At 50.2% G+C, this 25,500-nt stretch overlaps 2 protein-coding genes across 17 annotated transcripts in view; one reads left to right on the top strand and one right to left on the bottom strand.

The window, feature by feature from the left end:
* Cog4 (component of oligomeric golgi complex 4) overlaps window positions 1-3,622 on the top strand; it is a 29,477-nt gene extending 25,855 nt beyond the window's left edge. For 5 of the 6 annotated variants that reach the window (XM_027932992.2, XM_027932993.2, XM_027932994.2 and 2 more), the window contains exons 14-19: window positions 958-1,074; window positions 1,436-1,528; window positions 2,072-2,155; window positions 2,364-2,465; window positions 2,727-2,855; window positions 3,071-3,622. In XM_027932992.2, the coding sequence (XP_027788793.2) occupies window positions 958-1,074; window positions 1,436-1,528; window positions 2,072-2,155; window positions 2,364-2,465; window positions 2,727-2,855; window positions 3,071-3,205 (660 nt within the window). In that variant the 3' untranslated portion in view covers window positions 3,206-3,622. Of the gene's footprint in view, window positions 1-957; window positions 1,075-1,435; window positions 1,529-2,071; window positions 2,156-2,304; window positions 2,466-2,726; window positions 2,856-3,070 lie in introns of those variants that run through there. The other variant, XR_003582416.2, reaches the window with a different exon arrangement.
* A 282-nt stretch (window positions 3,623-3,904) lies between these two features.
* Fcsk (fucose kinase) lies at window positions 3,905-22,980 on the bottom strand. 11 transcript variants are annotated; one of them, XM_071604113.1, is made up of 26 exons: window positions 22,931-22,962; window positions 21,695-21,811; window positions 21,184-21,243; window positions 18,455-18,559; window positions 18,015-18,166; window positions 17,044-17,094; window positions 15,539-15,664; window positions 15,098-15,170; window positions 14,588-14,685; window positions 14,098-14,178; window positions 13,427-13,546; window positions 13,079-13,250; window positions 12,518-12,654; window positions 11,896-11,997; window positions 11,614-11,784; window positions 11,121-11,185; window positions 10,353-10,723; window positions 9,511-9,721; window positions 9,192-9,358; window positions 8,884-9,105; window positions 8,235-8,378; window positions 7,957-8,076; window positions 5,690-5,877; window positions 5,509-5,608; window positions 4,760-4,983; window positions 3,905-4,588 (listed from the first exon to the last, which is right to left on the bottom strand). In XM_071604113.1, the coding sequence occupies exons 4-26, from the start codon at window positions 18,534-18,536 to the stop codon at window positions 4,502-4,504; spliced, it is 3,264 nt and encodes a 1,087-aa protein (XP_071460214.1). In that variant the 5' UTR covers window positions 18,537-18,559; window positions 21,184-21,243; window positions 21,695-21,811; window positions 22,931-22,962; the 3' UTR covers window positions 3,905-4,501. The 11 variants fall into 11 exon arrangements, with proteins under 11 accessions (XP_071460214.1, XP_071460213.1, XP_071460212.1 ...); XM_071604112.1 differs by lacking the exon at window positions 22,931-22,962 and adding an exon at window positions 22,661-22,922 and having other exon boundaries at window positions 21,695-21,807; XM_071604111.1 differs by lacking the exon at window positions 22,931-22,962 and adding an exon at window positions 22,661-22,922.
* Between the last annotated feature and the right edge of the window lie 2,520 nt (window positions 22,981-25,500).

Genomic DNA, 25,500 nt, shown 5'->3' on the forward strand with positions numbered 1-25,500 from the left:
ACCACTCAGGAGGCTGAGACAGGAGGATCAAAAGTTTGAGGCCAGCCTCAGCAACTTAGCAAGACCCTTGCTGGGGTTATAGCTTAATGGTAGAGCACTTGCCTAACACACACAAGGCACTGGGTTCAATCCTCAGCACTACATAAAAATAAATAAAATAAAGGTTTTATGTCTATCTATAAGTAAGAAATAATATTAAATAACAACAACAAAAACTGTCAAAAGAAAAAAGGGCTGGAAATGTCACTCAGGGGTAAAGGGTTCCAGTACCACAAAATGATAATGATGAGTATCTCCGTAGTGCTTATAATGCCCCAGGCATTTTGTGTATTATCTCATACAATTCGCAAGCACCAAAGGAACAGGAATCTGTGTTCCTGTTTTATGGATAGGGAAATTAAATCTCAGAAACTTTAAATCATTTGCCCAAGGTCACTCAACAAATACATGGCTGATCCAGGACTTGAACCTCAAAATGTCTGGCTCTAAAGGTATAAAAAAATTTCTGGCATATTTTTTCTTCACCTCCCCTCTCCCTATATTACAGTAGGAAGTAGGAGCCAACTGAAGAGCCACAAGAATAGAATTCAGGTTTTTTGAAGGCCATAAGGACTCTTGCATACGATAGGTCAAAGCTGCTCATAGAGAAGGCTGGAGGCAGGGGCAACTTGGGAGGCTGAGGCAGGAGGATCACAAGTTCAAGACAAGCCTCAGTAACTTAGTGAGACCCTGAGCAACTTGGTAAGACCCTGTCTCAGAATTTTAAAAAGGGATGGGGATATAGCTCAGAGGTAAAGTGTCCCCGAGTTAAATCCACAGTACCTGCCCTCCCCCAAAAAAGGGCTGGAGGAGAAGAAGAGATGGCTGGTGTCATATTGGCCTCCTCTGCACCTCCTCACCATTCCCATTCCCATGGCATAGGTGTGCTTAGTAGCCTAAAGCTGTGTTCTCTCCTAGAGTGACTGCACCAAGCTGTTCAGCCAGGGCATTGGAGGTGAGCAGGCCCAGGCCAAGTTTGACAGCTGCCTTTCTGACTTGGCTGCTGTATCAAACAAATTCCGAGACCTTTTGCAGGTAAGCCCCAGAATCTCCATGTGGTACCTCAGAAAGATACTCAAAGTAACCTGCTGGTTACTCTGACTTGCTGTTGGCCCTTAGTCACAGGTGCTGCTAAGAACTAGGCACTATAAAATCTCCTTTTGAGAGTTTACTAAAACAACCTCAGGACTTCATTCTGGACCTGAATCTGCACAGATCTGGAAAAGGAGCTTTTGTTTCTGGATCCTTTTATGAGCATGATCTCCATTCTGCTTTCCATAGGGTTTGTAGAGGGCCTCAGAGCTGCAAGAGTACCCTGCACTTGAGGGAGGGATAGAAAAAAACGGAAAGGGTGGGGTATGTGTGACTGATGTGTCTCTGCCCTGTCATTGCATAGGAAGGGCTGACGGAGCTCAACAGCACAGCAGTCAAACCACAGGTGCAGCCTTGGATCAACACCTTTCTCTCTGTCTCGCACAACATCGAGGAGGTCAGCCTGACCACTGCAGTCCACAAGCCCAGGCTTACCCTTCCCCAACCCCAGCAAGAGGACTGTGGAGCCATCTGATCACACTAGACCTTAGCGTACTGCTCAGCTGCTTCCCTCTCAAAGACTAGGTTCCTCCCGAGAAACAGCTTGTTGCTGCATCAGAGAAACATGTGAAGGGAATTTGCCTAGACCTATCTCTTTTTACTGAGGCTTTTTTTGCCCCACATCTTGTAGACTCAGGAATTTTTTTCCCTTAGCCTAGTGATTTCGCTCCTATAAAACATGAGCTGCAGGAGAAACATGCAGCCAGGTGCCTTGCCATAGTCTGTCATGGCTCCACAGCCCAGGGCTCTTTCGTGGCTAGAGGTGTGATGCAGCAGTTCTGCCAGCCTGGAAGACTAGCTGGTTCTGAACTGGAGGAGTCAGAGGCTACAGAGAGGAAGGGCCTCTTAAATTTTTTTTCATAGAGGGGTAAAGAAGGGGTGGGAGTAAGTGGTACTTCTTAGAGGCCCATGTTGACCCCCCCTTGCTTCATGACAATAGGAAGAATTCAATGACTATGAGGCCAATGACCCTTGGGTACAACAGTTCATCCTTAACCTGGAACAGCAAATGGCAGAGTTCAAGGTGAGTGGGGGCTTAGGGAACTACCCATCTCTGTCCACACCAGGAGCTTGTGTCTTATCACACCTGCTGCAAACTCTGAAAGCCCTTCTGAGCCCCAGCCTTGGAAATACTCCCCCATGGTCTTATGTAATTGTCCCCTTCTCCTGAAGACTCCAGTGAGAGACAGAGGGGCTAGGCAGGACTCCACTGATACCACGCCTCTGTGCAGGCCAGCCTGTCCCCAGTCATCTATGACAGCCTGACCGGCCTCATGACCAGCCTTGTTGCCGTCGAGTTGGAGAAAGTGGTGCTGAAATCCACCTTTAACCGGGTAAGGTCAAGGGAGCCCAGATTCACACCTCTTTCGTCTGAAGAAAACAAGTCATGCCTTCCCAAGACTTCAATGCTCTGCCACCTGCAGACCCTACGTTTGTGGGCCCAATCCTGCCCTGTCTTCTAATGCCCTAGAGCAAATAAGCCACTTGGCACTGCCTGAGGCCCAGCTGGCCTTGTCTCTCAGTTCTGAGGGCAGTTGGAGACTAGTGCTGCTTGTCCCCACCTTAAACAGAACGTTGGCTTGTGTTCTCTTCAGCTGGGTGGTCTCCAGTTTGACAAGGAGCTGAGGTCACTCATTGCCTACCTTACCACCGTGACAACCTGGACCATAAGAGACAAGTTTGCCCGGCTCTCCCAGATGGCCACAATCCTCAATCTGGAGCGGGTATGTAGAGCTTCCTCAGCCTAGCCAGGAAAAGAGACTGGAAAGAGGCAAAAACAAAACTTTGGATCCCTGTCACTTTCTCATGTCTATCAGCAGCCCAACCCTGTGGGGTACCTTCCCCTTCCTAGGTACCCTGCTTTGCCCTTGGTGGAGCCCAGGGCCTTCCCTCAGGATAGCCCCCCACCTTGCTGAGTGGTTTCTCTTTTTAATCACAGGTGACTGAGATCCTAGATTACTGGGGTGCCAACTCTGGCCCACTGACATGGCGCCTCACCCCTGCTGAAGTGCGTCAGGTGCTGGCTCTGCGCATAGACTTCCGCAGTGAGGACATCAAAAGGTTGCGCCTATAGCTGCCAGAGTGAGCCCAACCAGCCCATCACCCTTCAAGGACTGGTTCCTCAGTAGCCATAGCCAAGGAGCAGTGCGAGGCTGGTTGGCTTTGGGGAGCTCCGACAGCTCAGGACCATTCAACTACGGACAACAGGAAAACAAGGCCTGGACTTACTCCATCCTTGGCCCTCAGACCTAGCTGGGTGGTGCTTTGGGAACAGCCTTCCCCCACCAAGAGAGATGGGAGGGCCAAGGCAGGCAGCATGTGACCCAGGCTAGCCTTTTGCATGGGTGGTCATTCTCTTACCCACAAACACTGTAGCGAACATGCTGCCCCTGCCAGCACCTTAGAGGACTTGGGTGCATCTGGGGACTTGGGAATTAGGTTTGACTAGAGGCTGTGATGTTTACAAATAAACATCCGAATAAAGACACTACTAAGATGCCACAGTGTGCTGGTTCCAGGCAGGGCAGGTCTGCCAGTTGTACTGAAATGTGAAGTTAAATGCCTAAGACCTCAGCCTCCTCCCACACTTAAGGCAGTACCCAGCCACCTCCATGACCCACAAGTCCATAGGCGCCCTCATTCAATCCTATATTCTCACCCCCATCTTGGACCCTCACTTCCAGAAGCTGGATCACACCAGGGCCGTTTTCCTACGGTGCCAAGAGAAGTGGGAATTGCTCCCAGCAGGAACAAGAAAGCTTTCTGAGAACCATGAAGGGCAAAGTGAATTTATTCCAAGATGTCCTTCTTGAGAAGCCATTGCCCACAGGCACTGGGTCCTTTAGCACTGTCTGTAGTGTTTCTGGTTAAGGCCTGGGTGGGTAGAAAATTGCTGCAGGACCCCCATGGAGCCCCACCCTCAACCCACTCCCCCAGAAGAGCTGAGGAATGAGGGTTACGCATGTCTCCAACACTAAAACAGGCCACAGGAAATGACTCAAAGGGCCTCTCCAGGGTTGGCCTCACCAAAGGATTCCTTAGCCACCTGGTGTGGCTGGTTGTCATTCCCTTCCTCCAGGGTCCTAGTGGAGAAAAAGCCAAGGCCTACACTGGGATACAGAATTTGTAAAGGCCACATAGGACACAGCTTAGAACATTCCTGAGTTCAGATGGAGCAGAAGCCAAGCCTCAGCTACTGTCAGCCAGGATGTACAGTCTGTCCCTAAGCATTGCCTCACTTGCCCAAGTCTTGCTTCCTTTGGAAGCAGATTCAAAGAAATAAATGGGGCATAGCAGGCTGAGATCTCCCACAGGGGAAAGAGGAAAAGGAAAGACAGCTCCAGGTGTTGCCCAGCTTCACTGCAAAGCATCAGGAGGAGGCCTCATTCCTTAGAAGTTGCAGGCTCAAGCCCTGAGTATCCACTTCCACCAGGTGGACGCTGTAGTTGCCAAGGCCCTGGATAAGAGAGAAGGTACTTAGAGGGCTCTGAGCAACTCTCAGGCCTTCTAGAGGCTGGACTAAGGCAGCAGGACCAGGGGGACTCGTAGATGCAGCCCCTGGTGAGTTGGCAGGCTCCAGTGAGGTGTCTCACCCCCACCAGCTACCGACCCTGACACCTTGTTGTACCTCAGTCTTGGCCAACACAGCTTCCAAAGCCTCCTTCTGCCGTGGCTCCTTGGTCAACAGATAGAGAAAGCCCCCACCACCTGCCCCTGCCAGGCTCTGGCCATGTACATGGGGAGCCAGGACATCCATCATTCGCCGCACAGCCAGGGGCTCACAGCCTGGAGCCATGAGCTTCTTCTGTTCCCAGTATGAGGTCAGGTTCTGTCCCAGTAGAGGCAGGCTTCCTGGAGTTGGGGCAAAGAAGGGAGTGGCATGCCTGGGCCAAGACACTCAACACCCACTGGTAGAGGAAATGCAGTGCAAAGAGGCACTATACCGGTGTCCCGATTATCCCACTGCTGCACTGGCAGGAAAGAGGAATAATAAAGCTCACTACACAGGGCTGAGGACTAATCCACACAAAGCAACTGACATGGTGCCCACCCAGCATAGTCAGTATTCAGAAAACACTGTAGCCACACACTTGGAGCCCTGCTTAGCTCTGACTTCCATGCAACAGGATGAGCCTCTTTCCTCATCTGCTTCCTGTTATGTGGGACTGAAGGGCCTTTCTCATGAGTCAAGTTTTGTCCACATGGTTCCTATCTTACGTGTGAGATCCTGGAGGGGACAGACGGAATGCTTCCATCCCCGGAGGCCTTCATACCTTGGGCCTATGCCAAACCTAGAAAGGCCCCTAGCCTCTAAGATCCATAGTGTCAAGGCTCCTGCTCTTCATGCCCCAACCTCCCTTAGAAGGAACACCTCACCTTGGCGGAAGGCTTCTGCGCACTCCTTGGTCTGCTGCACCAGACTGTGGGCGTTCTGTACCACAGCAGGCAGCCGGGCATACCAACTCCTCAGCACATCCTGCAGATGGAGCAGAAGAGGTGTGATGAAGACCCAGGCCCCGCTGTGCCACTGCCTCCCTCATCCTAGGCTTGGGCTCACCTGCAGTAGATTCCGTGCCAGGCGGGTTTTGCCAGTGTACACCAGGAGCAGGTGGTCATTGAGCTTCTGGACAAAGCCCTCAGGCACAGTTATCTCTTCGACCTCCACCTTCAGTGGCAGCTGGGCCCGGGAGTGCCCCATCTTGATGCCAGGCATTAGGCCACCCACCTGGTCCTGCCAGCCACCTCCTGCAATCGCAGGGCATTATCATTGTTGGAGCCTAACTGGCCCAACTTCACTATTCCAGCACAAGCTCCTGACTCTGCATCCATGGCTGAGACGAATATGGGAAGACTTCCCCCAACTCCAGCTGGGACAGGTAAGCTATTCAGCTTCTGTCCCCAAACCTGGGAGCAGCCCAGTCCCAGCAAGGGAGAAGGCTGCAGTCCAGGGCCAAGTTTGGTATTCACAGGCCTCAGTTTGGAATTCGGGTAAACCATATCAAAGAACAACTGTAACTAACCCTCCCTTCCAGGGAAGTTACAGCCAGAAAAGAGGGGATAGTAATTCCCGTAGCTAATGGTCCCCTCTCATCTTGTCTTCTCAGTTTATGTTGGAAATAAGCTTTTCAGCATCTCTCATTTTTTTAATTTAACTTCAAAGATGAATACATCTTGCTTTAGTAATAAAAGTTATGAATTTCTTCCCTTTGAAGCTATATAAGTGACAAAGTTGGGCAAAGTAGCACATGCCTATAGTCCCAACTACTTAGGCTAAGGCAGGAGGATCAACATCATTTATTTAAAAATAAATAAAAGTAACTGAGCACAGTGATGCACACCTGTAATCATAGCAGCTTGGGAAGCTAAAGCAGGAGGATTACAAAATCAAGGCCAGCCTCACGAACTTAGAAAGACCCTGTGAGATTCTCAAAATAAAAAATAAAAAGGGCTGGGGATGAAGCTCAGTGATAAAGTGCCCCTGGGTGTAATTCCCAGTACCAAAAATAAACAAACAAACAAAAGTGGCCACATGCCATGGCACACACCTGTAATCCCAGCAACTCAGGAGGCTGAGGTGAAAGGATCACAAGTTCAAGGCCAGCTTCAGCAATTTAGTGAGGCCCAAATCAACCTAGCAAGACCCTGTCTCAAAGTAAAAAATTTAAAAAGGACTAGGGATGTAGCTCAGTGGTAAAGTGCCCCTGGGTTCAATCCCTGGTACCAACAAAAAATTTTAAAATACTGACAGAACTTGAGTTGCTTCTGAGACAGGCTTTTGATAACTGAGAAAGGGCCTGAAAGGATTTAAAGTACAGGATGCAAATGGTAAGAGGCAACTGGAACTTTCTAGCTAAAACACAGTGATAGGATACAACTCAAAATGTTAAAAACCCCTTGAAATGTGCCCCTCTCCTTCAGAGCACTTAGTGCGGTTTAACATGATACACTCATTAAAGTGGTTATTGATTAATGTCCATCTTCTTTATACACTATGACTTTTAAAAGCAAGGACCATGTTTTTCCTCATTTGATCCCCAGTAGATTCTCAATAAATAGCTGTCAGTTGACCAAATGAAGAACTCGAATAGCACATCCCGAAGGAAACTGAAAAGAACTCTCTATCTAACCCTTTCACTAATGACTACCTATTATGGGCTATGAGTCATTTCAATGAAAGCAGAGGGCTGGCTGCAGAGGAAGAGGAGTATGGCTGCCATAATCCAGCATCTGTGGCAGTTTTATTCCAGAGCCATGCTGGAGACCAGGCCTGGGTGAACAGAACAGCCTAGGATCTGGAATCAGACAAGTCCCTGACCGCTCTATTGATGCATGATTCCAAGGCAACACAGCAGCCAGGAGGAGAGAAGCCTGGTGCCAGGAACATCCGATTAGATCATATCCTTGGTTGGCCCTTGCTGCTCCTCCATATGGCTGGGGAGCAGCAGGGGTACAGATGACCAAGAAAAAGGCACACTGCCAGAAGGGCAGGCTGAAGTCTCTCCTTCACTCCATACTGTTTTCCCCACTGACCCTGAAGGACAGTCTGGAAGTGGGAAGAGTAAGAGAAACTAGTGACTGGTGCCCACAGATACCCAACACACATGAAAAGCGCAACAGATTCTGGCACTCAGTAGGTGGTTATAAGACATCAGCTCCTTCAAGGTAGAAATTTCAAGTTGAAAACCACTAGAGAACATCAAAGTGATAAACTACAACCATTTTAAGGAGCAGTACAGTTATGTGGCTGCTGGAAAATTCCATGTAAACTCAGGGGATCTCCCCAAGGCCTTGGGAAAGATGGCCCCACCCTGGGCCATCTCATACCTGTGGTGAGCACCTGCTCCAGGTGTAGAACTGCATGTATCAGGGCCTCCATGCCCACCACCCGGCCTGCAGCCCGTTGCAAGGCAGCCAAGGCAGCACCTGCCAGGATGCTGCTGGTACCTGCAGGGCACAAAGGAAGGCACTAGGCATGAACCACCTCTGCCGGGCCAATCCTGCCCCACTCTTTGGCTGTGCAGAGGTTAGGGAGGTGGGTTTGCAAGCCAAGCTAGAGAGCTGTGATAGGGCAGGTGGGCAGCAGGGAGCCAGGGCCCACTCACCAAGGCCGGAACCATGGGGCAGCTCAGACCAGGTGTGCAGCTCAAAGCCACCCCCAAAGGTATGCAGCAGTTGTTCACGCAGTGGGCGCTCAGAGTGGACGTGCACAATCCCCGCACAGATAAAGGCTGCCTTCAGGAGGGCCCCTGTAGAGGAATAGGCACAAAGTAAATAATTTGGTTTCTTGTGACACAAATCAGACATCCCACCAAACCTTGCAACTTCCCAGTCTGGGATAGGGTTCATCTGGTGGAACAAAAGTCCAGCAGCAGCACAGGCCCCATCCTCAAGCCACAATAGGGCCTCTAACATGGGCAAAAGTGTCATCTCTATTTCTTTTTTTTTTTTTTCCCAGTTGCAAATGGACACAATACCTTTATTTTATTTGTTTATTTTTATGTGGTGCTGAGGATGGAACCCAGAGCCTCACGCATGCTAGGCAAGTGCTCTACCGCTGAGCCACAACCACAGCCCCTCATTCTATTTCTTGTGCCTGTATGTGCCTAGGCAGAGTGACTTCCTTTCCTTTGGGGGCTCTTCAACCATACTGGCTAGGTCCCAGGAGCCTGCAGTCCTATCTGGAGAGAGCTCCAGGTTCTGCCCCGACCCTGGCTGGCTGCATATGCCATCCCCATCCACAGATGTCCTGACCTGGGGCATGGGGCTGGCAGTAATCCTTCAGGTCGTCCAGGCTCCGGCACACTATCTTCACAGCCATCTGATCCTGCCGAGGCCCCACGGCCAGCCACAACTCAGGTTCTAGGATGCGACGTGCCCTGGCCCCAATAGGCCGGCGGCCATCTACTCGCACAGCCAGGCCCAGCACTGCCCCACCATGCTCATAGGCAAGCGGTGGTGTGTCACTCCAGCCCCCTGTAGAAGTTTGACAAGCTGGTCATGGAGCCTGCCAGCCTGGCCCTGTGTGATTACTGTCACCCCTAACCCCAAAAGGAGCTCACCAGAGAAATCCACACGGGCTGGACACTCAGCTATCACCCACTGCCCAAGTGCTGGCAGCTCCACTGGCTCCATGGAGACAAAGTGCTGGGCTGTCATCACAGCCTGGCGGATCAGGATCTGCCCAGCCCCCTCATAGTGGCGGGCAGCTCGCACCAATAAGGCTGGCCTGCCCAGAGGGAAGAAAGATAGCAACATGGCACCTCAAGCTGGGGGCAGTTACCTGGATGACCCACCTGTCTCTGGGCTTCCACCATCAAGAGCTATTTCCCTGGATGGCCAGGAGCTTCTCAAAGGGTTGTGACTTTCATTAGTACCCACCTGCTCAGCCATTTGTCCCTCTCCTGGGCAAGTGCCTCCACACCCGCTGCCAGGTCTCCGCACTCCAGGTATGAGAAGGGCCGCATCCATTCAGGATTTGCAGCTGGCCCACTCCGTAAGCCTCCCTGACCCTCTGCCATGCAGCTCAGTACATCCGCCACACAGGCCAGAGCACGTGCTACCACACCAGGATCTCCTGCCCTCGCTGCAACTGGGGGTTAGGAGTTAGGGATGACAGGGAAGGAACTTATCTCCAACACCCTTTGCTCCCAAAGACTACTCAATAGTCCCCAAACACTCTGGATCCCTCACCCCTGCCTATGAATGTACCCTATTCTCTGCCCGGCAAAAAGTTCTCATCTTGACAGCTCCAGCCCAAATGTGCTTCTTCACTCTGACCCAGGACACCCACAGCAGTTAAGAGCTCAGGTTCAGCAGTCAAACCACCCAGGTTCAAGCTCAATCTCCCCAGCAACTAGCTGTGTGGGAGAGTGACTTAAACAGGGACCATTAATGTTTCACAGTTCCAGTGCTTTGTGGAACTATGAATGAGGCACTACCTCCAAAGTAAAGGCTCTAAGCCCCCAGAAAATATGTCTGGGGCCTCAGACATACACCCTGGCACCCAGCATAGAACATGCAAGTTTGCTCATGTTTCTAGGACCCAGAGACTGAGCAACCAGGCCATAACCCTGACCAAACTCCGCACTGACAGAGATGAAGTTTCCCAAAAAGCTAAGTAAACTCCATTGGGTGTCTTCACTGCTGTGGAGTCACATGGCTCCTAGTCATGGTAATTGGCGCATAGGGCATGCAGGACCAGCGACCCTGGGCTGACTCACCCTGGTCCAGTGTGGCCAGCAGTAGCCCAGAACAGCCCTCGTGGACAGCAGCCCGGATTAACGGGCACAGGCTGAGGTCCTGCCGGGTCTCCAGCACATGCTGTGCCTTATGCAGAGCCTGGCGGAAGAACAGGTCCCGGCGGGAGGCCAGTGTGGCTGCCCGGTCCAGGTGCGGCTGCAACTGCTCCCAGGACAGGCGCCAAGAGGCTCGCCAGGCCCTCAGGGCTTCACCCCCATCCTCTGGGGGATCCAGCATCCATAGCATGTCCCAGGGCCCCAGAGCCCTCAAAGGATGGAGCACAGGAAAAAGGCGGGCACTGAGAAGACAACGCTCTGCAGGGGGTGTGTCTGGGTCCCACAGGTCCCAATCTCTGAGGTAGGGAGAATCACATTAGTAAGAGGGAAGCCAAGGGTGCCTCCTCCCGAAACCCTGACCTGCCTGCCAATTCATGGGGACAGTATAAACTCCCAGGGGCAGCACAGAGGACAGTTCAGAAAGCAAGGCCATGCTCCACAGGTCACTGAACAAAAATCTAAAAGTCGGAGCATACCCAGGGATTTGGAGTTGCCCAGAGGGAAAAGTACTGACAAGGATCCAGCTGCCCCAAACTACTCCAGGCCTGGAGGGATGGTAAGGGGAATGGTAAGGGGGATGGCAAGGGGAATGGTAAGGGGGATGGGGCTACTGTAGGGCAAAGAAAGGAATAAGCCACAAAGAGGCCACCCTAGTTGCCTGGGCCCACAGGGCATGCCAAGGCATCAGCTTACCGAATGCCTGTCTTCTTGAAGAATTCATTCCAGGACATGTTGAGATATGTGCCTTCCCCCTGTCTCTGGGGAAAGAGGAGGAAGCAGTCAAGGCTGTGGGGGCCCCAGAAAAGGATTAGGGATTCTAGGCCAGAGGGCAGACAGCTGCTCCAGCAAGGACTAGAAGAGATGTGGGCACACACCCAAGCAAATTCTGAAAAGACCTCGATATCTGCTTGGGTGCCTAGAATTTGAAGCAAAATCTGGGGTTCCATGTCGGATCTTTCACAGCTGACTCTGTCTCTCTGAATCTAAGTCTCCAGACTGCAAAATGGGGGGAAAAATCACCCAACCCACTCACAAGGCAGACAAGCAAGAGGCAAAGGCCTGTTGAGACCTCCTGGCCATAAGCACCCACAGGCTACCGCTAAGGCCAAGCCTCAGAGGGCCCAGGGTGGGCTGGGGCCCTCAAAGCCTGAAGATGGGGGTGAGGAGATATAAGGCAAATACCTACTTCCCAGCTGTCCAGGCGGCCAATCAGGGTGAAGGCACAGCCTAGGGAGCCAGGGAGCCGCACATGGTGTCCCTGCAGGACAAGGTCACGCAGCTCCAGGCCATGCAGTGCCTTGGACTGTGCTACATCCAAGCCACTCACAAAGCAGCCAGCACCAATGTGAATGGGTCCCTGGTGGGGAAAAGGAGAGGCATCCTGGGTAGATAAGCACACAGGCAAGCCCCCAACATGTAGGACACTGGCCACTCTCAACCCGCCCCTACCCATGCTTGCAGGCCTCACCCGCAAGTGGCAGTGCTGCAAGACACTCCCAGGCCCCAAGTGAATGGCACCCTCCAGCAGGCAGCTGACCACAGAGCTCCTGGCCCCCAGGAGCTGTAGTTCCTGTGAAGCCAAGAGAGAGGTCTTAAGATTGAGGACCCAGGGCTGGCCTGACCCTCCCCAACAACAAAGCATCTGGGTATTGAACACAAGGCCCACTGTTCCCATGTCCTTTGGCCAGCCAGACCCCTCTCTGGACCTGCCCTGGCCCCAGCCTGAGGCCTTTCCCATCTCACCTACCCAACATCCTCCAACCCCAAGGCCACCTCTGAATTAGCCTGCCCCTTTCCTGAGCATCATGGCACTAACCTAGGTCCATATCTTCATATGTACCTCTCTCCCCAAGCAGACCCCACAGAAAAGTTGTCATTAGTTTCTCAATCAGGCAAACCATAATGTAAAATCCTGACTTGGTCACTTAGCAGTTCTGTGGCCTTGGGTAAGTTACTCAGCCTCTCTGAGTCTCCCATGCCTCACGAATAATAGAGATGAAAACACCTACACTCCAAAGTAATTTGTTCAAGGGGTATTGGTCCCTCCCTGAAGCCCACATCCCACGAGACCCCAGGCACCCAGCAGGTACCTCTAAGGAGTAGGTAGGTCTCACCTCCACCTGGGAGTGAATGATCTGGGGCCCAGAGACCCCAGGCAGTGTGAATATGTGCAGGAATTCACTGGCTGAGGTGGTCATGTAGCTATAACTGCCGTCAGGGATATACACTGTAAAGACAAAAGTATGACCCCAACCCCATGCCTGCTGCGGGTCAGGAGCCAGACTGGGTCTCCTGCCAGCAGAGACACCTTCATCAGACACCTCTCCCACCTCCCTCTACATATGCTGCAGCTCTGGCAGGGCAGCTGTGGTGATGAGCCCATTGGGCTAAGGGGAACTTGAAGTCCAGAGGTTCCACAACCTGCCCAAAGCCCCACAGCTAACAAGTGGACACAGCAGGATTGCAGTCCAAGAAAGAAGAAAAGCAAAGATGGGAGAAGAGGTATTTCAGGGAAAGGGCTCTGGATGGGAAGGGTGTGATTATCTAGTCTATGAGACAGGCTGCCTGGTCCAGAATGCAGGGGACAGCCTCATTCTGGGGGTCTTCCCTCCCAGGATCTCTCCAACTCAGAGCCAATGCACAGTACCCACCCATGGTGAGAGGCTGGTCACGCAGCTCCCTCCACAGTTGAGCCCGGGCACCCTGCAGGTAACCTGCTATCTCCATGTCACCCTGCCCCATTTCTGGGGGCCTCCCAGCCAAGAAGTCCTCCCTCTTCACGTTTCGAGCCATGCAGAACAGGATGTCGAAAAACAGGGACAACTAGAGCAAGGGTAAGAAGCATAGCTATTGGTGGGGCAGGGGTTGGGACCCACAATCCCAAGGTTGAGCTAGGATGGTCCCATCAGCAGAGATGCTGATCCAGAGAGGGTAAGGAGCTGAGGTCATGCATCACCTTGTCCCCATCCAGGGACCCCTAGCTGCCCTCCCCTAGTTACCTGAACAGGCCGGGCTCCAGAGTCCAAGCCCATATAGGTGCAGGCATCTAGAGGTGGGCTCACATGGGTGGCCAAGAGGTGTTCAGCAGTCTCCACAGAGAAGAAGACAACCCCAGAGACCTGGAAAGGCCCCCAAAAGGGTCAGGTGGCTCAGGTGCTGAGACCAGGCTCAGGGATGAGAGGCTGGGCCCAGGGAGGACAGATGCCACACCAGTCCCAGTCTTCTGAGCCGCCCCAACACCCAGACTCCAGGCATACTTGGGGCAGCTCCCACCAAGGCACCTTTCAGTACTCCTCCCAAGCCTAGTTCTCCACCTTCCCCACAGTCCAGTCCCCGACACTTCCCCACTACTCCCATCTTGTCCTTTATTCTGGAAAAATCCTGAGTTTGCTTCTCTACGTCCTGCCAACTGCATTCCCTGACTTCCTCACATTCTGGTTCTAGGCTTTCTGGTTCAGGACAAACCCCAAATTCCAAGGCTACCCCTTCCTCAGATTCTGGCTACAGCTGCTCCCCTAAAAGCCAGTTCTAGATCATCCTCAGATTCTGGTTCTAGCCTGCTCTGGAAGCTTCCAGAATGAGTGTGGTTTTTCCCCAGAGAGGAAAGCAAATTCTCCCTCCCATCCCAAAATGTCCTCAAAGACCCCCATCCGGAGCCCAGCAGCCATACCAGTGGCACATGCCCATCAGGCTGGATACACCGCCGTATCTCTGCATCAGTGCCCTGGTAGTAAATGTCCAAAACGAAGCCCTATGTGGAGGGATGTTCAGAGTTGGAGAAGGGAGCAAGAGAGGACACAGAAGGCAATATTGCCGTAGGTGTCAACAAGTGTTCTCCAAGTGAAAACTTATCATGCAAGTCTGGCAGACAGCAGCACACTCAGGGGACACAAGCACCTAAGAGTTCTATCCACAGAGGGTGAGAACCAGCTTTAATCGTGGGTACTGCCTGGGAGCCCTACCTGAGCCTGGCAAGCAGTCAGACTGAAATGCATCTGTGGCAAAAGGTAAGTGAGCCCAGAGTTGTGGCCATGGAAAAGCACGGCAGGCTCAAGACCATGCTGGCACCAAGGACCAGATCAAGACCAGGACAAGGGGTTTCCTAATGCATGGGACTCGAAGGCCATCCCAGCCAGCTCAGCTTTCCCCAGAGGCAGTACCTGGGAGTCAGTGAAGTAGACACCATGATTCAGAGCATAAGATGGGCTCCCAGGAAGGGCGATCACTCTGGCTCCCCGAAAACCGTCCCAGCTGATCCCTGTGGAGTAGCACATACAGGAGGCTCCCAGGGGCCCCAACCCAAGGCAAGGAACCCCCAGTTACAGAGAAGCAAGAGCCCAGGGCTGGGTATCTGGGCACCTCTAAAGGGAATATGGATATAAATAAAAGGGAACATGGTTTCCAAAACCAAATGGACATTCCTCTAGAGAATAACAACCCTTGTCGCCCAAAGTACTTCCACAAAGCCCTGTGGGGTGGAAGGGGCAGCACTGTTGTGTCCATTCTATAGACAGGCATACTGAGTCGTAGCAAGGGAAAGCCTGCCTCCCGGGCTTCATCTCTATATCCTAAGCCTCCCTCATGAAGGCCCAGAGACAGAATGGGCTAGAAAGGTAAAGCCTGCCTTAGCTGTGGCAAGGGAAGGTGATCCCAGGCCCTTTCAGACTTACCAGGGTTTGAAGGAACAGACAGCAACATGTCAGTGCTGCAGACCCACACACCTGGGGGACAGCCTGGGCCCAGCTTCAGGGGACAGGAAAAAAAGAAAAAGAGAGAAAGCAGCTGGATGGCCTGACCCAGCCCTTTCTCTACTCCCTCACAGGCATGTTGGCCTGTTTCACATGCCCCAGCAGCAACCTCATCCCAGGGGAGTCTACTCCTTAAGTAACAGGGGCCTCTCAAGACCTATGGTACCAATGATCACCACCCTCTGTCCCACCTAGAGCACACCTTCCCCCAAGGTGGCCAAGACCAAATTGAGGCTATAACAAATTAAGTACCTGAACTTTCTGGGGTCTCCTATCTGAACTGGCACAGACCTTATCTGGTGGCACAGTATGGGAGAGGTGGCGCTAGTCGGGAAAAGGCCCCTGGGCCACTATGTGGCTTACCCGGTGGGTCATGATATCCAGCAAGCAGTCCAGGTTGCAGACCAAGGCCTCCACAGGGGCCTGGGGGTTCTCCACAGGGAGGCAGGTAAAGGCCCGGCCACAGTCATCAAAGGGAAAGTCTCGACCCTGGGTGGGAGCAGGGATTGGTGAAGGAGCTCTGGGAGCAGAAAAACTGGGACACCTCATCAGCTGTGCAAGGGTGGCAGGCATCGAGTATAAGATGTATAAAAAATGTTATCTTAGCAATTTCCCTTACAATTTTTTATAATGAACATGATTACTGTAAAAAAAAATTAGAAAATTCAAATATGCAAAAAGGAAAACTATCCCTCAGATACTAACTACTGCCCTAATTTGAGGTACATTCTATCAGACTTTAATTTATACTTTAAATGATTTTTTTTACAAGAATGAGATGATTCTCTGGGCTGGGGTTGTGGCTCAGCAGCAGAGCGCTCACCTAGTACGTGTGAGGCATGGGTTCGATCTTTAGCACCACATAAAAAATAATAAATAAAATAAAGGTATTGTGACCAACTACAACTAAAAAAACATTAAAAAAAGAAGAAGAAGAAGAAGAATGAGATGATTCTGATAAGGCTGAGGCAGGAAGATCACAAAGTTCAAGGCCGATCTCGGCAACTTTTGAGACCCTGTCTCAAAATAAAATAAGGGCTGGGGACATAGTTCAGTGTAAGAAGACCTGGGTTTGGCCCAGTATCACCGAAAGAAAAAAAAAAAAAACTGAGATCATTCCACACAAACTTCTGTCACAGGACTTTTTCACTGAGCACTTGGAGTAAGCCAGACCCTGTTTTAAGCATTCATGTGGGTCATCTCAGCACGTCCATAACCACGTTCACATCTACATGAAGGAGGAGCTGTTGCTGTTCTTGCTTTATATATGAAGACACCAGGATGTAGCTTAGTAGCCCAATACCTGCCTAGCATGCACAAAGCCCTGCGTTCAAACCCAGCACCATACACACATACAACAGATGAAACCAAAACCTATAGTCTAGTGACTTGCCAAGGTTACAGAGTTGGTAGGTCTCATTCTAGCTGAGCATGGTGGTGCACACCTGTAATCCCAGTAACTCAGAATGCTGAGACAGGAGGACAGCAAGTTCAGCCTCATCAATTTAGTGAGGCCCTAAGTCACTTAGCAATACCTTATCTCAAAATCAAAAAAATAAAAAGGGCTGAGAATGTAGCTCAGTGGTTAAGTGACCCTGAGTTCAATTCCTGGCACCAAAAAAAAAAAAAAAAAAAGTCTCATTCTAGGTCAATGCATAAAGATAGACCTTTTAATCTGTCTGAAGGACATACTGTATATATTTAGCCAGTTTCCGATTTTTGGACATTTTGATTGATTCTGATTCTTTGGGATTTGCAAAATGAACACCCTGCACATGCACAATGGTAGACAGTTCCTCAAGTTCCACCCAACCCTGAGAATCAGGGTTCTGATCCTTTACATTGCCCATGCCCATAATTCCACTTACCATGTGCAGGATGAGGATCCAGGATGAATGCAGGACATCAGATGTGACCACCTGTCAGGAGAGAGAGAGCCCGGTGGACAGAGACCTTGAGCAAATGGCACCTGGAGGAAGACCTGTCTAAGGAGGGACTCCGACACAAGTCCACTCAGGTACCAAAAGGACAAAGACCAGGTCAAGACTAATGGCCCCAAACAGGGGAGAGGCAGCCCTGGCCTGGGTAAGGGAGCCAGCAGCTCTCTACCTAGGCCACCTCCCTGCCCTCGGTTTGGATAGGCAGCTGTAGGCAATGACTTGAGGCCATACAGCTGGGTGACTCAGGGAATGTCAGCTACTCAGCAACCAGTGTCCCCATCCCCTACCCATGCCATCTCTGTGACCACCCTCACTCTCCATGCTATGCAGACAAGGTGACCAAAAGTGGCTGGGTGTGTGTGATGACACTGACTCACATGTCCAAAGGAGGGCCACATCTCAGTTCCAAACAAGTATGACAGACAACCCAGGATAGCAAGATCTTTGAACCCTGCTTCTTGTTTGTTGAGTTTTTTTGTTGTTGTTCTTTGTTTTCCATTACTAGGGACTGAACCCAGGGATACTCTTCCACTAAGCTATATGCCCAGCCCTTTTTATTCTGAGACACAGTCTTGCTAAGTAGCCAGAGCTGGCTTCAAACTGGCAATTCTCTGCCTCAGCCTCCCAAGTAGCTGGGAATCTTCAAACTTTTAAAAAGCCAGAAAACCTCCCATTGAGATATTGGTTCCAACTTTCTAAAAACACTACAAAGGCAGACCCTGCCTTCTGCTCTCACCTGGACGGCATGGCAGGGATGAGTCTAGCCAAAGTACAGATTCTAAAACACAAGCCAAATGCTGACCTGGCCAGGGCAACGGAGCCAGAGAGGTGGAAATCTTGGAAATTATCTGATTCCAACAAGAACAGGGCCAGAGGGGCAGCAGCAGGGAATCACTCACAGTGAAGCCTGCACGGGCACTCAGGTGCTCAGCAGCCACCAGCAGCGCATTGAGGGTAGCTCCTCCACTGCCCACGCGTGTCTCAGGGTCCTCCACAGCCAGTAACAGTGTCCCAGTGGGGATCTGCTCCCGCTTCTGCCTCACTTCCAGCTCTGTGGTCAAAAAGTATGCTGAGACCTGTCCCCCAACCTTCCGGTCCAGGTCCAAAGCACCTGAGCAAGCCTAGAAATAGTCATTGATTTCTTTGACTTAGGTTTTCATATGGTTGCTTATCAGATAAGTAAGAGTAACCTCTTACTCCCATTTTACAGGTGAGAAAACAAGCACAATGAAGGGCCAGGTCAGATATGAGATCAGTTCCTGGGGCTGTAGGGATCTGGCAAGGGAGAGGATGGGGAAGGTTTACCTTGAGGGCAAGGTGGGGAGGGGGAGTCACCTACCTCTCTGGAAGACCTGCACACTGTCCTTGTACTGGCATGTCAGGATGATGACTGTCCAATCAACCCTCTTTGGCTGCTCCATTCTGGCCAAAGTAGAAGAACTTCCTGAAGCAGCAATAAATTGTTGTGTATGATTTTAATTGTTATACACTAAAATTCTTTCTGATATATAGTCCTACAAATTTTAATACAAGTATAGATTATTGTGCTCACCATCACAAAAACTCCCTCACCCTATTACTTTTTGGTCATACCCTCCTCCCTCCCTAACCCCTGATAACTATTCATCTGTTCTCCATAGCTATAGTTTTGTCTTTTCAAAAATGTCAGATAAACAGAATATGAACTTTTGAGATTAGCTTCTTTCCTTCAACATAATGCCTATGAGACACAGATTGATAGCTGATCCTTATCTTTTTTTCTGCCAAGTAGCATCCCTGAAGTGCAGGTACCACAGTCTATTCATTTGTTCACTCACTGAAAGATAGTTCAACTGTCTCCAGCTTTTGGCAATCATGAATAAAGTTCTTTCTTTCTTTTTCTTTTCTTTTTTTTTTTGATACTGGGGATTGAACCCAGGGGTGTTTAACCACCGAGCCACATCCCTCCCTAACCTCCCTCCTTGCCTTTTTAATTTGGAGACAGGGTCTCACTAAATTGCTTAGGGCCTTGCTAAATTGCTGAGGCTGGCCTCAAACTTGCAATCCTCCTGCTTCATCCTCCCAAGTCACTAGGATTATAGGTATGCACCACCATGACTGGCTAAAATGAAGTTCTTATTTAACCTTCAGGTACAGATCTGTGTGAGTACCATAATTCATTTCTCTAGGTGGACATGGGAAGTGGAATTGCCAGATCATGTGGCAAGCATGTTTTGACTTTCTAAAATGTGAGTGAGTCAGGCATGGTGGTACCTGTAATCCCAGCAACTGGGGGGATGCAGAAGGAGGACTGCAAGTTCAAGGTCAGCCTTGGCAATTTAGTAAGACCCTGTCTCAAAATAAAAAGGGCTTGGATATAACTCAGTGGTAAAGAGACCCTGGGTTCAATCCCCTAATACAATAATATAAAAATGCAGGTCTGTAGCATTTCCTGTGAAAGCACACTTAGGAGATAGGAAGTGAGGCAAGTGGGACAGGGTTGATCTCTGGTCCCATCTTAAGCAAGGGGCTGCCTTTTCTGTAACAGGAGCCCCTCATCACTCAGTCACCAGCTTCGAGCTGGGGAAGGGATGGAGAGGAGCACCTAACCTCCCAGGTTCCTTAGGCTAGGGAGATTGCCTGGAAAGGGGGCAGCCAACACAAACACTGACTTGTGGGAGGTGTGCAAAACCTGTTGGAGGGGGCTGGGGATGTGGCTCAAGCGGTAGCACGCTCGCCTGGCATGCATGCGGCCCGGGTTCGATCCTCAGCACCACATACAAACAAAGATGTTGTGTCCACCGAAAAAAAACTAAAAAATAAATATTAAAAAATTCTCTCTCTCTCTCTCTTTAAAAAAAAAAAAAAAAAAAAAAAAACTGTTGGAGGAAATCCAAACACTCAGGGACCTCCTCTCCCAGAGGCTCTGAGGCAAAAGGGATTGCACCCTACCCATCAGTCATCTTCCTCCAAGGTACTGATAAGTGGTGGGAAAGTCCAGCCAAAGCTATGGCCTCACCCGTACCCCCAGGCCAGCCAACACTCTAACCCATGGGAAACCAAACTGACTCCAGAGCCTCTGCACTCCCACAACCATCTGTAGCTGGATCCTTAGATGTGCCCCAGTATTTGACTCTGGCAGGGATCTGCTACTGTCCTACAAAGCAGCATACCTGTCACCTCTTCCCTCCAGCTCCTAAAGCTCAGTGTGAGAAAGGTCAAAGCAAGCCACATGCCACTGTCCAAGATGTGCCCTACGTATGCATCCAGTGGTTAGCCCACACCCCAGCCAAAAGCCAACTTGACACCTGAATCTCAGCAACCAGTCTCTTCTTATACCCGACTCAGCTGCCACCAAGCCCATAGTTATGGCTGATTTAGCAACTCCCACGCTTCTCCCAACTTTCAGGAAAAGCCTCTGTCTACTGAAAGAAATTGCTCTGCTCCCTGCTAAGCCCCAGGGGGGTAATCCAAAGAAATCTGACCTAGAAAATGTAGCCAGGCACCTGAGGGCAAACACATTCCCTAGGATGCCCACGTGGCTCTCCCTGTGAAGGGAACAGCAAGGAACTCCACTGTGGCCACAGTTCACTGTGTGGCCTAAGGCACCTTGAACCCTCTAGGTCTCCTGAGGCAGAGAGTATAACTGACAGACACACTCCCACCCCCCCACACCCTCTGTAGTCTGAATCTACCTTCCTGTCTACATGGAGGCTACTCTCCACAAACTGCTCCCCACAAATTCCTCAGGGCAGACCCAGACTCCTCTGACAGCCTGACACAATGGCACATGCCTAGAATCCCAGCAACTCAGGAGGCTGAGGCAGAAGCAGCGCAAGTTCAAAGACAACCTTGGCAACTTAGTGAGACCCTGCCTCTAAACAAAAAATAAAAAGGGCTGGAGATTTAAAAGAGCCCCTGGACTCAATCCCCAGTACTATAAAAATAAAATATAAAGGGCTGGGGATATAGCTCAGTTGGTAGAGTACTTGCCTAGCATGCACAAGGCCTATATATAGGCACCACCTCCCCAGCTTGCTCCCCTTTTTCTTTCCCCAATAAAAGCTCATAAATCTAACCCCAACTTACTCTGTTTTTCCAAGGATCCAAACTAACATGAAGAAGATAATGTCATCTCCTCTTAGAAACCTAAGGAAAAAATCAATGTAAGAACCTCTAATTTGGGTCTGGGTGCAGTAGCACAAGCCTGTAATCCCAGACACTTGGGAGGCTGAGGCAAGAGGATCACAAGTTCAAGGCTATCCTTAACAGCTTAACAAGGCCCTGTCTCAAAATAAAAAAGTAGGACTGGGGTTGTGACTCCGTGGTAGAACACTTGCGTAGCATGTGTGAGGCACTGGGTTCGATTCTCAGCACCACATACAAATAAATAAAATAAAGGTCATCAACAACTAAAAAGTACGTTTAATAAAAATTAAAAAGTAATAATAATAATAATAATAAAAAGGGCTGGGGATGCAGCTCAGTAGTTAAGCACCACTGGGTTCAATCCCCTGTACCAAAAAGAAAAAGGAAAGTTATCTCTTATACCAAAAAAAAAAAAAAAAGGAAAGTGTGGCTTAACGATGAAAACACTCACCTGGCAATGTGGTGCAGGCCTGAATCCCAGCAACTAGGGAGGCTGAGACAGGAGGATCTCAAGTTCAAAGCCAGCCTCAGCAAAACGGAGGTGCTACACAACTCAGTGAGACCCTGTCTGTAAATAAAATATAAAATAGGGCCAGGGATGTAGCTCAGTGGTCAAGTGCCCCTGAGTTCAATCCCAGCAAGGGATTGAAAAAAAAAAAAAAAACAGGTGAAAACACCCTGCCTTGCCTAAGGTCATACAGAGCTAGTAGAGGCAGGCAGGAGTTTCAAACTCGAGTATTTTTGCTCAGAACCATACCGTAAATACAGAAATCTTAGAACCCACATCATAATTATTCCAATACTCTGCCCACTTTCTTTTTTTTTTTTAAATATTTTTTAGTTGTCAGTGGACCTTTATTTATTTATATGTGATGCTGAGAACAGAACCCATTGTCTCACACCTGCTAGGCAAGCGGTCTACCACTGAGCCACAACCCCAGCTCCCTCCCTCTGCCCACTTTAAATAAAACTTCATCTGCTGAAGCTAAAACTTTTTTTTTTTTTTTTTGGTGCTGGGGATTGAACCCAGGGCCTTGGGCTTGAGAGACAAGCACTCTTCCAACTGAGCTATACCCCCAGCACCAAAGATAAAACATTTTTTAATGTCCTCGGCAACACACTGATAGAGTGGGGGAGCCAGGGAGAGACTAAAATAATAAGGCCTTCTCATATATAGTGAAATGGGCCAGGCAAGGACTTCGCACATTTTAGCACCACGAAGGGGAAAAAAAACAGGCTTAGAGAGGGCTCTAATTTGTTGCCTTCTGGAAAGCAGGCAGAAAAGAAGCAATTATGTAAATTACACAAACGGCATGCCTTGGAGATTTGTGCATAATGATGAGACCTGATGGGGTAAACCGAGGCAGGAGGTGGCCTCAAAGTAAAATCAGAGCGGCGTCTGCATTCAGCGCCCCACCTGCCTCAGGGGTGGGGGGCGTGTCCCTCCGTGTCCCAGGCGTCCACAGTCCCCTAAACTTCCGCTGAAAGACCCAGGCCATAGGGAAGTAGGACAGCGGAAGTCCCCTGGTGTAGGTGAGCGCCCGAGGGTGCCAGCAGAGCTCTCGAGACTCTTCCCTGGGGAGACATGGGCGTGCGGCGGGTCGCAGAGGGCGGTGGGAGCCCGCGGGAGGACGTGGGAGCCCGCGGGAGGACTGGGGAGCCGCGAGGAGTCGCGCGCCCCACGTACCTGCGGCCGCCGGGCGCTCGCGGAGCCAGCTCTTTAACGCGGGGCTGGCGTCGTCTCGCGGAGCACCCTGGGAAATGTAGTTCCGCCCTGCGCCACTAGGATAGGTTCCCGCCGCCCGAGACGCGGCCCTGAGCCTGGGCTTCGGCCAGCGTGCAACTCCGCGCAGCTCTTTGCTAAAGGTGGCGTCTTCAGATCCCCGGGGAGCTGGCGTTCTCAGCTCCTCCCCAAGGAGCCTGTGCTTCTGAAACACGCAGGCCCGTTTTCTGTGACTCGAGGTTGCACTCTTGGGTGTATTGGGCTTTTTTTTTTTTTTTTTTCTCTCAACTCCCCTGGCCCAATCCTTAGACTGCGGTTCGAGCGGAGGTGGTGGGTGGGAATCACAGTTCTTGAGGGAGCTTAAGCAGTTACAGTTAGATTGATTAGCAGTTAGCAATGCTGCTCCTGATTTCGTCACTTGGATTCTTTCGGAAAAAACTTTCCAAATCTACAGTGGGAAGAGAAACTTCCGGAGCTTTTGCAAAAGTTGTGAATGGAAACATCCCAGAGTGTCAATTTCTAGGGTCCTGGAAACTAAAGTAGGCGCATCCATATAATGAAATACAATGCAGCAGTTAGCTAGAAAGGCAGGGAACGATGTTCAAAACATCTTGTTAAGGAAAAAGAAGCAAGTTGTAGAATAGACAGTATGTACAGGAAGCCACTTGCGTAGAAAGTAATGCGTATGAACACAGCATACATATGTACAAGAGCAGGACTGAGGGGGCTGGGTGTGTAGCTCAGCGGCAGAGCGCTTGCCTCGGACTCGTGAGGCACTGGGTTTGATCCTCAGCACCACATAAAAATAAATAAAGTAATGTGTCCATCTACAACCTAATTAAAAAGCAGAACAGGACTAAAAGGAAAGCATCAAGACAGAGGCTGCTACAGTTGGGGATGGGCAAGGAGGACTTGAGCTTTATCTGTATTATTTTGCTTTTGCTTTCCAAATCTGGTGCCCTTAATAAATAGCCTAGCATGCCTGTGTCCCTGAATTCCAGCCGAGGCACCCCGAATTAAAAAAAAAAAGTAGCCCAAGGGGCTCCCGAGGTCAATCTTTTTTTGTACTGGGGATTGAGTTTAGGCCACTCCCACTGAGCCACATTCCCAGTCCTATTTTGAATTTTATTTAGAGACAGGGTCCCACTGAGTTGCTTAGCGCCTCAATTTTGCTGAGGCTGACTTTGAACTCCATCCTCCTGTCTCAGCCCCCCCCCCCGCCCCCCCCCCCATCCACTGGGATTACAGGACGAGGTGAGTCTTTTTTTTTTTTTTTTTTTTTTTTGGTATCAGGGATTGAATTCAGGGGGACTGGACCACTGAGCCATATTCCCAGACCCTTTTTGAATTTTATTTAGAGACAGGATCTCACTGAGTTGCTAAGCGCCTCCCTGTTGCTGTGGCTGGCTTTGAATTTAAGGATCCTCCTGTCCCAGCCTCTCAGTCATTGGGATTATAGGCATGGGCCACAATGCCGGGCTGGGCCTGAGGTCAGTCTTAATGGAAGTAGAGAACCCTGCTGTCACTCAATGTAACTTTGGCCAGTCACTTAGCTACTGTATCTCCCTGTCTCCATTTGTAAAATGAGTTAAACAGTATCAAATGACCGCAATTCTTGTGTTTGCTTTACTCCATACTAAATACTACCAAAATTTTTTTATTATTTCTGCCATCATTATACCCATCCTGCTCCATTAACACAGAATTTTTGGTTTGTTCACTATTGTATCCTCAAGCCCTAAGACAGTGCCTAGGATGTTATAGTTAGAAACAATTTGTTTACTGAAGAGCAGACTTGAGTTTAGTTCCACCTTGAGTCATGTCCCCTTTTTTCTTGGCCCAGGCCTCATATCATTCCCTGACTTCAGTGCCTGCTCACTCTTCTGTGAATCCATGAGGCCTCCAGCAAGCAAAGTGCTACCTCCCTAGTTACTGTTCTCAGCAATGCAGATCCCCAGCTCTGCAGCAGAGCGGCAGGCAGAGATGCCTGCTGCTGCAGCTTTGGCAGCACCTCAAGAACACAGATTGTGTCCCCAAGGAGCTCAGAAGCAAAGGGCTTCACTTCATCTCTAAGGGCAGACCTGGGTGTGGGGGAGGGACGGCTCCAGGGCTGTTCTAGCACTTCCTCACCTGAGAAACAAAGATATAAGGAAGCTTTATTTAAATGAAGTCCCCCTACTCTGGGTCTGGGTGGGTAGCTCAGTAGGTTTATTCCCAAACACTGCAGAAACAAAATAAGAAGAAGCAAGATTCAATCCCCAGTGCCAAGAAAATAAAACGAAGCCCTCAGTGCAATCTGTAACCAGTAGACAGACTCAAAAACATGTAACTTTTTGTATGTGGTCGCACTGTCTGGGATCTACAGAGTGCAAAAGTACACTCTACTGGGCTGAGGAGGTAGGTGGAATCTGTTCATTAAATCCGAGGGTGTGAAGTTGAGAATCTTCAGAGTTTCCAATCCTTCCTTCCTCTTGAATGCTCAAGTCACTCAACCTCTTCGAGCCTCAGTTTCGTTGTCTGTAAGATTCCAATAG

Source organism: Marmota flaviventris, chromosome 18, assembly GCF_047511675.1.
Source record: "Marmota flaviventris isolate mMarFla1 chromosome 18, mMarFla1.hap1, whole genome shotgun sequence".
NCBI lineage: Eukaryota > Metazoa > Chordata > Mammalia > Rodentia > Sciuridae > Marmota > Marmota flaviventris.

Excerpts from the sequence above, each read along its gene's own strand:
- Fcsk (XM_071604109.1), bottom strand. The coding sequence starts at position 22,742 with ATGGCCTGGGTCTTTCAGCGGAAGTTTAGGGGACTGTGGACGCCTGGG. Across the intron at positions 13,547-14,097 it reads CTGATGGGCATGTGCCACTG|GTCTCTGGGGTTGTCTTCTT; the intron begins GTATGGCTGCTG and ends GGGCCTTTCCAG. Across the intron at positions 11,998-12,517 it reads GACCTACCTACTCCTTAGAG|GAACTACAGCTCCTGGGGGC; the intron begins GTACCTGCTGGG and ends TTGGCTTCACAG.